General features: G+C 35.5%; 1 protein-coding gene across 1 annotated transcript; it reads left to right on the forward strand.

The window, feature by feature from the left end:
- Positions 1-659: 659 nt before the first annotated feature.
- On the forward strand, positions 660-11,535 carry LOC142629315 (oxysterol-binding protein-related protein 1D). The gene is made up of 8 exons (XM_075803274.1): positions 660-1,389; positions 2,783-3,139; positions 4,722-4,809; positions 5,873-6,339; positions 9,029-9,184; positions 9,401-9,709; positions 10,348-10,692; positions 11,124-11,535. Exons 1-8 carry the CDS (start codon positions 838-840, stop codon positions 11,295-11,297), a joined length of 2,448 nt encoding a protein of 815 aa, XP_075659389.1. The 5' UTR covers positions 660-837; the 3' UTR covers positions 11,298-11,535.
- Positions 11,536-14,023: the final 2,488 nt, after the last annotated feature.

Raw genomic sequence — 14,023 nt, forward strand, 5'->3', positions numbered from 1 at the left:
AACAAATTTCATAATTGTTAATTTAGTTGATTTTTTTTTAGTTGATTGAGAGTAAATGAAGAAAACTACTCACGTTAAACATTTTTTAAAATAGTTTTTAATTTATGACGTCTGATCCTGATGATAAATCATCATATTAAAACATCAATAAGTTTTTAGTGTATAATAAGATTAAATTTCAAATCTTTTATTTAACCATAACATTTAATTATATGAAACCCACTTAACAAGAGAGCTTCATTACTTAACTCACCAATTTTTCACCTAAAAGAAAAACCAAGTGAATTGAGCACCAAACCCATGCATTGTTTTGTTAACAGTTGAAACTCGAAACACAACTACTAGTCCTATTTTTTTTTTTTTTTTTTAAATCTATAAATTAATACTACAACAAAATAATTAAATGCACCAAGGCAGAGGCCACGCTGCACACTCAGTGCCCAGTACTGAATTTACTGAACCACTGCCTTAAATGGGATCTGTGTGCTGTTCCTCTGCTCACCTCTCTCTCACTCTCACTTCAAATCTCCTTTATAACTACCTATAATCTCTCTCCCCACTTTTCCTCTCTCACCTTTCAACTCCCGTTTCGTCCTTTTCACACTATCTCACTCACTCTCTCTCTTTATGTCATTTCCGATACGTTTCGTTTTCTCTCTCTCTCTGTTTCTATCTCCGATCGGGTCCCACATTACCCGACCCGTCTCAAATCGGAGCATTCCGTGTCGCTTTGCACTCATCATCACTGTTTTCCAGCTCTATGATCACTGATCGATGACGTATACACAGTGGAATTTTCTTTAGCGTTTTCTCTGTTTTTTGAGCGATTGAGTTGAGATGAATCCACTGTGCTGCATTGCTCCGGTTTCGATCGAGAAGGACCGAGCCACGCCGCCGGCGGCGAAATCGGGCGGTCAGTACCCGTTAGTGCCCGATTCGTCGGTGAAGACAGTGAAACCGAGCCTCTCGGCGCAGGTCTCGTCGGCGTGTACCGAATCGGACAGAGTATCGGCTTCGGCTGCTGCCGCGGCGGCATCGGCGAACCACGACGGCGAAGACGCGATCGCGGATTCGGTGGTGTATAGCGCCGGCGGAAGCAGCAATGGCGGCTGCTGCGGCGGCAGTGTGGCTGGGATTCTGTACAAGTGGGTGAACTACGGGAAAGGATGGAGAGGGAGGTGGTTCGTGCTCGAAGACGGCGTGCTTTCGTACTACAAGATTCACGGTCCGGACAAGATCTTGACGAGTCCGGCGAGAGAGAAAGGAGTCAGAGTGATTGGCGAGGACTCGATCAGGTACATGAAGAAAGCCAATTGGAGTAGCAGTAGCAGCAACCGCTTCGGTAGCTCCGCTAAGCAATGCAAGCCTTTCGGCGAAGTGCATTTAAAGGTTTGCTTTTTATTTTTAATAAAATTATTTAAATATGATGATACGGTTTGTTTTTGATATGTAGTAGTAGTATTAGGATTTACTATAACTAGCGCTGATTTTCTTTTTTTGGGTGTAAACGTAAAGTATGTGTCTAATGTGTTTTGATGGGGATGCTTTATATATTTTAATGGCCAGTACTTTCTTTTTTTGTATTTATGTATTTTTGGTTTTGTGTATGTTTGGCCGTTTGTTTTGATGGGTGTGGAGCTTAGTATCTTGTTACTGCTTTACTTTGACCAGCTTGTTCGTATGCATAATTTAGAGGGTTTGGAAATGAATAAACTTGAAAATTCGTTCAATTGCTAAACTTAATGCAATTTTATTCAGCATAGGTATTGCAGCAGAAGCCCAAAATTTGCAGTGATCAGGTTGTTTGTAAAGAAATTGTCAGAGAAAGTTAACCCGCTACATGCACACCCAAAGCAGCTATAAACTGTTAAAGCAAGTGAAAAAAAAAAAAAAAAATCTAATATAAATTAAGGGAATAACCCTTGCGTGGAGAAAGAGCATTCTTTTGATTACAATGAAACGCATAAACTGCAGTGAAGATAGCCTACTGTAGTGAGTAGTGACTACAATGCATGCACTTTGATGCACAAGTGACTAGCTTTCCTTTTTCTGTATTCAAATTATTACTCTTAAGGGTGCAGTCTAGTGGTGGGAGACTTCGGACGAGTTATAGACTCAGACATCCTAGGTTCAAATCTCCACTATGAGTTCCTGTGGATTACGTAATACATGGTTCTGGTGGGTGGGGTCGTGTATCTGTGGTTTACTCCTTAGGGGTGGGTCCAAAGGGCCCTGCCTTGGTGAGGTTCCAAGTCATCCAAAAAAATTGTTTGTTTTTGAAATTGAAATGCATTTCCAAATATGAGCAATTCAGATTGAGGAACCCAAAGTAGGGAAAATGTTTTGGTGGTTTATTCAACCCCTTTAAGAGCTTATACATGCATCCTAGCTATTGCAAACACTAAATGTAGTTTATATGGATGTCTGAGATGTGGTATATGGGGAAAGAAGCTATGCCTAATGAAAAGATATCTCAGTAGTGCACTTTCTACTTCCTTGATCAAATAAATGTGATCTATGAAAGTTTGGTTTGATTATGGAGTCTTGCCTAAGGCCTTCCTATAGACCAGATCTGTGTATTGAGTATTGACCCAATCTGTATTTCAGAATTAAGGTTGGATGTTTTCATCCATATCCTCATGATACAGATACTTTTTCATACTTCCTCATGAATTTTTTTTGGGTGTGAATATGTACATTTAAGTGTATGCTTATGATCTCTATCTCCTGTAGTTTCCTTTGTTTTAGTGGTTGCTGAAATTTTGAGATGTATACTTTACAGGTTTCTTCGATTCGTGCAAGCAAATCAGATGATAAAAGGCTCTCCATATTTACAGGAACAAAAACTCTCCACTTACGCTGTGTATCTAGGGAGGACAGATCTGCCTGGATTGAGTCACTGCTGGCTGCTAAAGAGCTATTCCCTAGAGTGTTGAGTAGCAATGATTTTGCACCTGCTGAAGATGTAGTTGTTTCAACAGAGAAGCTTCGATTACGGTTATTACAGGAAGGCATTGGTGAGGCAGCCATCAAAGACTGCGAATCAGTCATGCTCTTAGAAGTCTCTGAGTTGCAAAACAAGTTCAAGTCTCTTCATTACAAACATGTTATGTTGTTGGAAACATTGAGACAATTGGAGGTATTTGTCTTGCTTCCATTCTCCTTCCTGGTGCATTATACCCTGCTAAAACAATCTTTAAAATCATGCCGTGGTTGCTTGAGAATTGAGCTGGATGGCTCCTGTTTATTTTTTGAACTTTGTCATGGTAATCTATCTGATTTTTGGCTTAAGAATCTTATCCACAAGCTTCTTAACTTTCTTTGTTTTAATTCCATTGTGGCTTTTATTGATTTAAAATTCAACTACTAATAATTTAATCACAGCTATTGTTGGCATTTGCAAGTTTCATATATTGTGACTACCAAATATTTGTGGCTGTCTATGAGTAAATCATATCAAGTGGTATATAATAAAAGTTGTCCTATAGCTGTGTTGCTCCAAGTGGACGTCCTCTCCTTATGCCGTGGTGCATTATAAATACATTAAAATTATTAATATTGTTTGTTGTAAGTGAAACTCAATTCCCAAACTTTTGGAAATTTCAAAATAGTACTTTGATTAAAGTTATATTACCAAAAGTTTTTAGAAATTTAAAAGGATATTTATTATCTATTTTATATCATTTTAATAATCTACCATAATTTTTTGTTTTAATAATAAAAGTTGGGTTTATGGTTCAGCATACGTACTATGCATCATACAATGTGTTTTCCCATTGTGAAGTACTATAAGTGCATAAAAAATTATTGACATAGTTTTCTCTTTGCAAAACTCTATTACCAAGGTGTTAAGAAATTTTAAAGACTGTTCTGATTAAAACTCAATTACCAAAAGTTTTAAAAAGATTAAAAGGGCCTTCATTATTTATTTAAATTATTTTAATAATCTATTGTAATTTTTATTTTAATAAAAACTTGATCTTGTACTCTGTTTTTCCCACATAACTTAAAATAATTTTGGTTCCTTTTTTATTATTATTTTACTTTTATTTTATTGTTTTGATTTCAATTATATCATTGAAATGTTTTCTTTGTTGTTAATTATGAAATTTTTACAATCTGTGCATCCTACATGCATAATTCTAGTGCTATATACTTATCCAAAAAAAAAACTAGTACCATATGATAGAAGTTGTATCCTACACGTTGTGGTTGCACCAAGTGGCTCAAAGTAAGTCCTGAATATCATATCATGTGCTTTAGCCACGTGATTCACCAATTAGTAAGATAATTTACTCTATCTGAAATTCTTATCAAAGTTTAAATAAATTTAATATACTGCTCCAATGAAAAATCTATAACTAAAAGTTTCAAGAAATTTAAAATAAGTTTTTTTTATTAAAAAAATCATAATTATTATTTATTTTAAATCATACTATAATGTTTTTGTTTAATAAAATCTTAGTTTGTCACTTAGCTTATAATAGTATTTATTTTATTTTTATTTTACCATCTGTTTTATTGTCATTTTTAGTGGTCTTAGTAAAATATTTTCCTTAATCATGAAATCCCTGCTCTGCCCCTGACTGCATGGTTACTTTCTTCAGTCGATATTTTCTGTTTCAACTCTTCATGTTATGTTAATTATACTATTCTATGAATAGATTCTGACTAAAATTCCTAGTTTGAGGAATAATTTCTCTTCAAAATTTGTTTTGCAGACTGAGAAAATAGAGCTGGAAACCACTGTAGTGGATGAAACAAAAGAACGTGAATCATATTGTGGACAAGGGAACAGAAGATTTAGTGGTTAGTTATGCTTTTTATGGTCATAGCATTTTTTATAAATTCATATTTCTAAACCTGGTCTGACCTAATATGAAAAAAGTTCATTAAGCAGTTTATCTCTCATAGAATATGAATGCATTGACATTCCGCGTATTACACGCTGAACAAGTTAAGTTACTGATGACTTACATTAATCTGCATCTGAAGCGCTTCTAGTAAACTACATGATGCTGTTATTTTTATTATTGCTAAGTGTGCGTTTGGATACCGCTTATTTTGCTGTAAACTGAAAACTGAAAAAATTGTAGCAAAATAATTTTTAAATATGTGAATAGTGCCGTGGGATCCATTTTTAATGAAAGTTTTGTTGAAAAAAGAGTTTTGTGGGTCCGTGAACAGTGCACAAGATCCACTGGAACTCAGTAAACCAGCGCTTCTCCAAAAAAAAAAAAAAAACCCAGATGCCAAAACGCTATATCCAAACGCAGCTGAAGTGACACATGCACCCACTGGGTCTTGAACCCAAGACCTTAGCCTCCATCCCATTATTGAAGAAAGAGGAAATGCCATTTGAGATAGAGCTTATTGGCTTAACTACATGATGCTCTTAGATCTTAGAAATCTTTCTTAATATTCACTTAAAATAAATTATTGAACTGGAGCACAATGTGTTCAAATTGTCCAATGAAACATCAGACAGTTTGGTTTACATAAACTGCTGTCCTAGCTTTTAAACATGCCTGGTACATTATTTTTTGTACTCTAGGAACTTTTTTCTTTGACAAGTATATACTCTGGCCACCCTTCTCTTCTCTACCCCATCTCTCTCCATCCAAATATAGGGTTTAAGTGTTACCTTATATCTTTCATTTTCTTAAGGTTGGGATTCATTGGTATGTTCCTAGACCATCAAACCAGTCTTTTATGTTTCCTTTTCTACAAGGGAACTCAGTGAGATTACTCAAAGTTTCATTCCCATAGGGTTCACATATGCATGTATGTATATACAGTTTTACAATCTACTCCCTCTCTTTCTTTGGTAAGTAATATACAATCTACTCATTTTCTGATCTTCATGTTACAGATTTCTATTCTGTCATGTCAGAGGGCAGTGCATCAGACTCTTGCGCAGATAATGAGAGTCAAGATGGAGCAGATGTTGAAACAGATGAAGATGATGGAACATATTTTGATACAAATGATTTTTTGTCTTCAGATTTCTTAAGAAGTGCTTCATATCGTAGTAGGGATTCTCTGGGAAATGGAATATACGATAGAGATTCTTTCTTCTCTGATCGTTTGCGTGGATTTGAGAAGGAGATAAGGGCTGTTGAATATCCATATGTCAAAAGAAGGGATAATTTGCCAGAACCAAAGGAGAAAGAGAAGCCTGTTGGCTTGTGGTCGATTATCAAGGATAATATTGGAAAGGACCTCTCTGGAGTTTGTCTTCCTGTTTATTTTAATGAACCACTTTCTTCTTTGCAAAAGTGCTTTGAAGATCTGGAGTATTCATACTTGGTTGATCGAGCACTGGAATGGGGAAAGCAGGTCAGGTCCTCAGCTGTGCTTTCTTTTGTCGCAAAGCAGATTTAAAGCATGATGTCCTAGTTACATTTATATTCCAGGTAGTTGAGATGCTGGCCTTAGTTTATTTATATAATACTTAGGCATCTTGAGTAGAGTTTGCCCACAGTTTATCTATTTAATACTTAGGCATCTTGAGTCGAGTTTGCCCACAGTAAAAATTTCCAGATGCACTTTTTTGTTTCTGGGAGGGAGGGGGGGTGTTGTGAAGGTTGAGGTTAGTGTTTTAAGTAAAGCCTTGGCTCATAGGTCACATGCTCTCCTTACTGGTAGTTGCTGCTGTGGGGATCCAAGGACTTGAACCCCTTCACTTACTACTGGGGAGAGGTACAGCCTTTCCTACTAGCCAGAAGGTCTTTCTCCATGTTTAAATTATTGAAAAGGAAAAGGAATTAATACGAAGTTTTTAATTTAGCCTAAACTGAACTTCCTTCCTGATTGGGCTGATTAGGCTCAAACATTATTTCTATTTCTATTTCTATTTGGGCTTTGGTGCTATTTATGGGTCATCTAGTTGGAGAGTACTGGTTCAAGATGATATGGTAGGTATAGATACCTACATCTTTTGTTATAAAACTGATGTGACTAGCTTAATGTAATTTATAAGAGATGATCTAGACAAACATTACAATTAATTTCAACATTATAAGAGAAGATATAGTAAAGGAGGGAAGCGCATAGTAAAGGCTGCTGACAGCTCATAGAAAGACACAGCAGAGAGTTCTCTCTGAAGGCAATACATTCTCCCCTCACCAACCTAAGCCTTTTGGGGTTTTCCAAGTTTGTGAACTGCTTCATGAAAGTTAGATTTAATGAAGAATGTAATGTCAAAATTAAAAATAGAAAATGAAATTTAAAAAGATAAGAGTTGAGATTTACTGTTTTTTTTTTTTTTACTGTTTATTTGGTTGTGTTGATTGCTGTTTTCAACCCTTTGGTATGAAAGGAAACAGGAAGGAAGCAGGTGTGGAGGGTGTGTTTTCCACCTTGGCCCGCAACTTCTTACCTGTCTAACATGAAGAGAAAAATAGGAAGGAGAATGGGGTGACAAAAAATTACTATTTTCCCAAACTTCATGGGTTTACCCTATACCGATTTATCCGGAACAGTACCCTTACATCGACCTTATCAGATCACATGACAACTTTTTTATATCATGGTTTTATTAAATATGAAAATAAAACCAAATTTTAACTCTATTAGTATTATTTATGAATATATCATTGTAATGCTCTATAAGTGAAATTCAATTGTTAATTTCAAGCAATGGAAAGAACAGTACATCTTTTGTAAGGTCATAACACTACATTGGTACAAATTACAACTTCTTTCCCTTCTCAACCTTATGTTCCATGTTCCAGTTTTTCCACCCCTTCTAGCCAATGAGCTCTAGCTCAATTGGCACCTCCTCCGTGTATAATTTCCTATGTTTTAAAAACCGGACCGGACCGGCCAGTCCGACTGGATGAATGGGAAACCGGAGGTCAGTCCGGTTCAGTAAAAAGGCCTAAAGCTGGGGTTAAACAGGTCAAAACCGGTAAAAACCGGAATTGGAGGCAAATCCGGTTTTGTCTCTGGTCCATTTTTTAAAACCATGATAATTTCTAGGTGGAGGGTAAGGTCATGGGTTCAAGACCCATTAGGCATGCATGTAACCTATGAAGCACGGGTGCGTTTCGGGATTCGGGTGCGGGTGCGGGAGCAGGTGCGGGACTCGGCAATTTTTGAAAAAGTAGGGTGCGGGTGCGGCGGGGTGCGGCGATTAAAAAATTATTAAAAATATTTTTATTTATATTTTTAATATATTGCTAAACATATTTTTTTCACATTATATAAATATATACCAAATTTAAGAGTAATGGTAAATAATAACTAGAATACAGAGAATAGGAGAGAGCCTAGTTGAAGAGTGAAGGTAGAGAGTGGGAGAGAGGCTCAAGAAAAATGAAGAGTGAGAGGGTTGGGTCTTGGTTTTTTTCCAAATGGTGCGTTTGCACCTTTTTTTTTTTTTTTTTTTTCAGCCATACTCACCTGTTGTTGTTGTTTTTTTTTTTTTTTGAATTTCGGCCGGTATCGGCCGATTTCTGCCGATATCGGCATATTTTGGCTGGTATCGGCCGATTTTTCCGGTCTCGGCCGATTTCACCCGATTCGGGCCGAATTGGCGCGAATCGGCCCGATTTCGCGTGCGTCGGCCCGAATCGACGCCGTATCGGCGCGAATCGCACCAAAAAAAATAATTTTTTATTGCCGGACGCGGCACGGACGCGCAGGCAGCGGCATAGCCTGCGCGTCGCCGCGTCCGACGCGGGTGCGGCGGCCCAAACGCCGCACCCGTGCTTCATAGCATGTAACATACCATTAAAAAATAATTCCTTCCCTTCTACCAAACACATGATGGGAAATTGATATCTTTTCTCATTTTTTATCGTTCATACTTTTTAATCCTTGTAGAGCATTAATTGTGAGCTGAAGCTGCTGGGAAACTTTCTTTTCTTGTTTTATTCCATTCTTATCATAAATTGTCTTTTTCTAGATTTGTTCATGAGTGGTTTCTCAATAATTTATAATGGTTCTTGTGTTCCTTAGTATCTGGTTTTATATAATTGTGAGACTCATGACTTAAGTTATGAATTTTTTTTTTTTGTTGCAGGGAAATGACTTGATGAGAATCTTAAACATTGCAGCTTTTGCTGTATCTGGTTATTCGTCTACACAAGGTCGGCAGTGCAAGCCCTTCAATCCTCTCCTAGGGGAGACATACGAGGCAGATTATCCAGATAAAGGTGTCCGTTTTTTCTCTGAAAAAGTAATGTTTCTCTCTTCTTTCTAACTTGTTTTTCTTTAAAGTTTTTGACCATTAATAGTCTTAATTACCTATGAACCATGGAGAACATTGGAAAGATTAGTTTGAGGTCATGTCTGCCTTGCCTCATTGTTCAGAGTAAATGATTTTTCAGTGTTACAGTGGATGCACATGTTTTGTAAAACACTAATTGTTGTCTAACAAGCAGCTTCCACTCAGGTGAGTCACCACCCAATGATTGTTGCTTGCCACTGTGAAGGAAGAGGCTGGAAATTCTGGGCTGATTCCAATCTTAAAGGGAAGTTTTGGGGACGTTCGATTCAGCTTGATCCTGTAGGTGTCCTTACTCTGCAGTTTGAGGATGGAGAGACATTTCAGTGGAGCAAGGTTACAACTTCTATATACAATATCATCCTAGGTAAAATCTATTGTGACCATTATGGCACCATGCGCATCAAGGGCAGTGGCAATTACTCATGCAAGCTCAAGTTCAAGGAGCAGTCTATCATAGATCGAAATCCACATCAGGTAAAAGGCATTATATCAGGCACCCTTTACTCTTTCCATTTTATAGACACATTATAAGAGATCTGTTTTTCAAGCATGTTGGAACAATTACACAATTCAAAGCTTAAAATTACCTCACAAGCAGTACTGGTAAACAACATTTGTTCCCATTGTTGCTTTGCAGTACTTTGTTTTTAATCCTTTCAGAGCTTTTAGCTTTGTAATGGATGTTCTACTTCTGTGTATCACATGGAAGGGAAATGGAGGAGATTGGTGATTTTACCCTAATTGCTTTTATCCATAAAGTATCATTATAGGCAAGTCACACGAGAACTTTTATTTAACTGAATGCCAAGGGAGAAAAACTGTTCATGCTTTCACCTTCATAACATACAGGAAATTTAGTACTACCCCCCCCCCCCCCCATGCGTGCGCTCCTCTTGCTGGATGGAAAAAGGCTAAGTTGTCATTCAGAAAACTGTCCTGTATGCATGAACTGTGCTTACCAAATTTCATAGTCATAAAAAGGGAAAAGTATAGTTGACTTTTCATTTACTTTTCCTAAAGTTGATAATTCCACAATGAGTGTTGAGACCGTTTTGCTGATTTCTCTGCTGATTACTGGTGAGCATCAATCAAATTCTTTTATAAAATTTCAGGTCCATGGATTTGTGCAAGACAACAGAACTGGAGAGAAGGTAGCTATGTTGGTCGGGAAGTGGGATGAGGCAATGTACTATGTGCTGGGAGACCCAACTACAAAGCCTAAGGGGTATGATCCAATGACAGAAGCTGTGCTGCTTTGGGAAAGGGATAAATATGTTACCAAGACAAGATACAATCTCTCTCCTTTTGCGATAACCTTAAATGAACTGACACCTGGCTTATCAGAGAAATTGCCTCCAACTGACTCAAGGCTGAGGCCGGATCAAAGACATCTAGAGAATGGAGAATATGAATTGGGAAATGCAGAGAAACTAAGACTTGAGCAGTTGCAGAGACAGGTATTCACCTTTACATCCTCTGCTGTATGTGTCGGGGGGTATATGTATTTGCTAGTTGTGGATTTCTTCCAGTCCCTCAATACTTACTGATATTTTCAAAATTCTTTAGAATCATAATTTTTATAATAATTGGCTACTAGAGTGAACTCGTAATATTTTGAAGTTCTTTGATCATTAGTTATGATAATGTGTTCTGCAGTAGCCTAAATAACGTAAGAAAAATAAGCATTTGAACCTAAAGTGTGGACTTTGGGTGTCCACTGTTTGACTGCATTTTGGTAGAAAATGACCATATTCTGCAGTTCTGATTATCAGGGAATGAACTTCTGAAGTTCATGCTGATGAGTGGAATTCATTAAACATTAAGTTCTTCCATTTGTTTCATCATGAAACAAGCACCTTGACCAGGTCCTTTCTATTTTGTGATACAGGCAAGGAAGTTGCAGGAGAGAGGGTGGCAGCCAAGATGGTTTCAGAAGGATGAGGATGGCTGTTATCGTTATATGGGTGGATACTGGGAAGCAAGAGAAAAAAAGAACTGGGATGGAATTTCTGACATATTTGGCCAGAGTAGTGATTTGCCATCTTGCTCGGCAGAAGTATGAGGTGTCCTGTGGCCCAGGTTGCTCTAAATTATTTTGTTCTCTTGATTTCCTTCCATTTCCATATCTTTCCCCCATTTCCTTGTACTGAGCGTGAGTTTAGATTTAGGTCTGTTAAGTTATAAGCTCCTATAAGTTGTTGTCATGTTGATTTCTAAGGTTTTTGTAATCTACTATACTCATCTGGTGCATAGTTTTAACAATTGCGTTCTGGGCAGTATTTATCATGGTGCATTCTTCCCTTGTAGTGACTACCTTTTGCATTCTTTCTGCCTGTGTTTGAGAGTAATGTGCGCACAACCTCACTTCTAATCCACCCAAAAAGGTGAAAGAGACACCTCTAAGTTGTTCTTTAGTCGAGAGATTAACTTACAAGCCAATAAAATATTTTAACCTTTATGTTCTTTAGTCAAAAGATTAACTTCCAAAAGGCAGTGGAGTATTTTAGCAGTTCTTCACAATTTTGATGTAGTTGACTGTGAGTGATAGACAAGCTTTAACTTGGAACAGTCACTTTTCTTCTTATTATTTTTTTTCCCCATCACTCAGTTGACCGCATCTCATCTGAGTTGACACAAAAGTTGTGTTTATAGACTAAGTATATTTTAATGGTTGGTATGGCAGTCATTTTGATGTTGAAACCTTCTTTGCTTGCTGCATTGTGCAAGGAAACTGCTGGATCCATTATATGGCATTAGAATTAGAATATGGCTTTTCTTTTTCTTTTTTTTGATAATTGCATTAGAATGAGACTTATTTGTAACTTAAAGCAGTCACATCAATCTCAATATTCTTATTAAATATGCTTATTAGCTTAAATTGATAATAAATTAAAAAAAACAAAAAAAAAACTCAACTTCTATTTTTAGCTCTTTAGGTCCCCTTTGGTAAAAGAGTTTGAGTAATATCGTTTGAGTGTTTTTGATATATGTGTGGGTGAAAAAGTGCGTGAAAATGTGTGTAATGTTGTTTAAAATGTGAAAATGTGTGTTAGAACTAAGCTACCAAACAGGGCCTTAATATTCGCAAGTACATATGCACATGATACATCAGGCTCTTTAGTCTTTTTCCAATTTATTAAAATATTATTAAAATTTTTAATTATTTTTTTTATGGCCATGTTTGGGTGGTGAGAGTAAAAGAAAATCATAGAATGCTTTTCTCAACAAGGTCTTAGATCATCAACCAGCGACAAAAATGAGCCGAGCCAAGCCTAGAGTAGAGAACCAGGACTAAAGCTAGTTAAGAAGGTACCCAAGGTTGTCAAAATCAGAATTTTACATAGGATCGTTGAAAGTAGGTGAGATCGTAAATCTTAGGATCAGATTGTGAATTGTAAGACCCTACATATTTTCACATTTAAAGGGAAAAAAACATATTGATAATGATTTTGTATATTGAATAATTACATAAATTATAAATTCATGGGTAAACTATAAAATTGACCTTTAAGTTTCTTCAGATTTCATTTCAGTCTTCTAATTTTGCTTTTGTTTATTTTAGTTCTCTAACTTTTATTTATTTAATTAAAACTTTTTCATCAACTTTTGTTATATGCTGTGGTTAATTTTTCAATTTTATAAAATTTTCTTCAAATTTTTTTAATTAAAAAAATTCAATTAATGATTGAAAAATATTTTTCAGATTTTTTTTTTCAAAAATTTTTAACAAAAGTTAACAAAAATGCCTTAATTGAATACATCTAAAACTTAGAGGACTGAAATGAACGAAAGTAAAGTTAGATGATTGAAATGAAAGCTGAAAAAAGTTAGAGGGTCAGTTTTATTTTTTAGCTTAAATTCATCCATAAAAAAACTAAAATTTGCATTATATGATGTAATTTGCATGTCATATATCGCTAAGTATATACTAATGAAAAAAAAATATTTAATTTTTAACCTAATGTATCTAAAAAATTCAATAAACGTTTAATTAGCAACCAAATATCAAAATATTTATCAAAACATATGGAAAATATTTTCCAAGTTCTAAGTTCTAAGTTTGAAATCTAAAATAAGTTAGCAAATAGAAACTAGGTAACTACAATATGAAATCTAAAAGCAAGATGAATATTAAGGTGAAGTGAACATTTAATTATTTACATTCTAAGGTTTTTATAACTACCGTCCTAAATTCCTAATCGTCATCATCCGTTATTTATCGCCTATGTAGACATTATATATTTGTATACTATAGCTGCAAAAGATATCAAAATACAATTTCACACTCAACTATTCAAGATATATCACTCAGTAACAATTAAAGAGTATGCTAAAAAAATCAATCAATCAATATACAAATACAAGCATAATTGAAAAAATTATATATAAAAAAAATATTTTAGTAATATTAAAACACAATTTAGTATATTAATCAAATAAATTTAACAACATTATAGCTTAAAAGGTAGCAAAGTTAACATCAAATTCTTCATTTAGAAATGTTGAAGCATTCATTCATTTTGATTACAAGTGAACTAGAAATTAGAAATCATTTGTTTAGGTTAACATAATTTTATAAAAATAAAATAGGAAGTTATACAATCACAACATGAAAAAATTAAACCCTTAAAGCTTCATCAAAACAAAAAATTTATCCCATAAAAAAAAAAAATTTTGTTTTTGTTTTTGGTAGGATGGGTAAGATCCTATACGATTCTATACGATTTTACGTACGATCCTATTATTTTTACGATCCTGATACGATTTTAAACGTTTCGGTGAAGTAGA

Source organism: Castanea sativa, chromosome 3 (genome assembly GCF_040712315.1).
Source record: "Castanea sativa cultivar Marrone di Chiusa Pesio chromosome 3, ASM4071231v1".
NCBI lineage: Eukaryota > Viridiplantae > Streptophyta > Magnoliopsida > Fagales > Fagaceae > Castanea > Castanea sativa.

Coding starts and splice junctions, on each gene's coding strand:
- LOC142629315 (XM_075803274.1), top strand. CDS start 838: ATGAATCCACTGTGCTGCATTGCTCCGGTTTCGATCGAGAAGGACCGA. Junction 4,810..5,872: donor AGGGAACAGAAGATTTAGTG/GTTAGTTATGCT, acceptor TTCATGTTACAG/ATTTCTATTCTGTCATGTCA. Junction 9,710..10,347: donor TAGATCGAAATCCACATCAG/GTAAAAGGCATT, acceptor ATAAAATTTCAG/GTCCATGGATTTGTGCAAGA.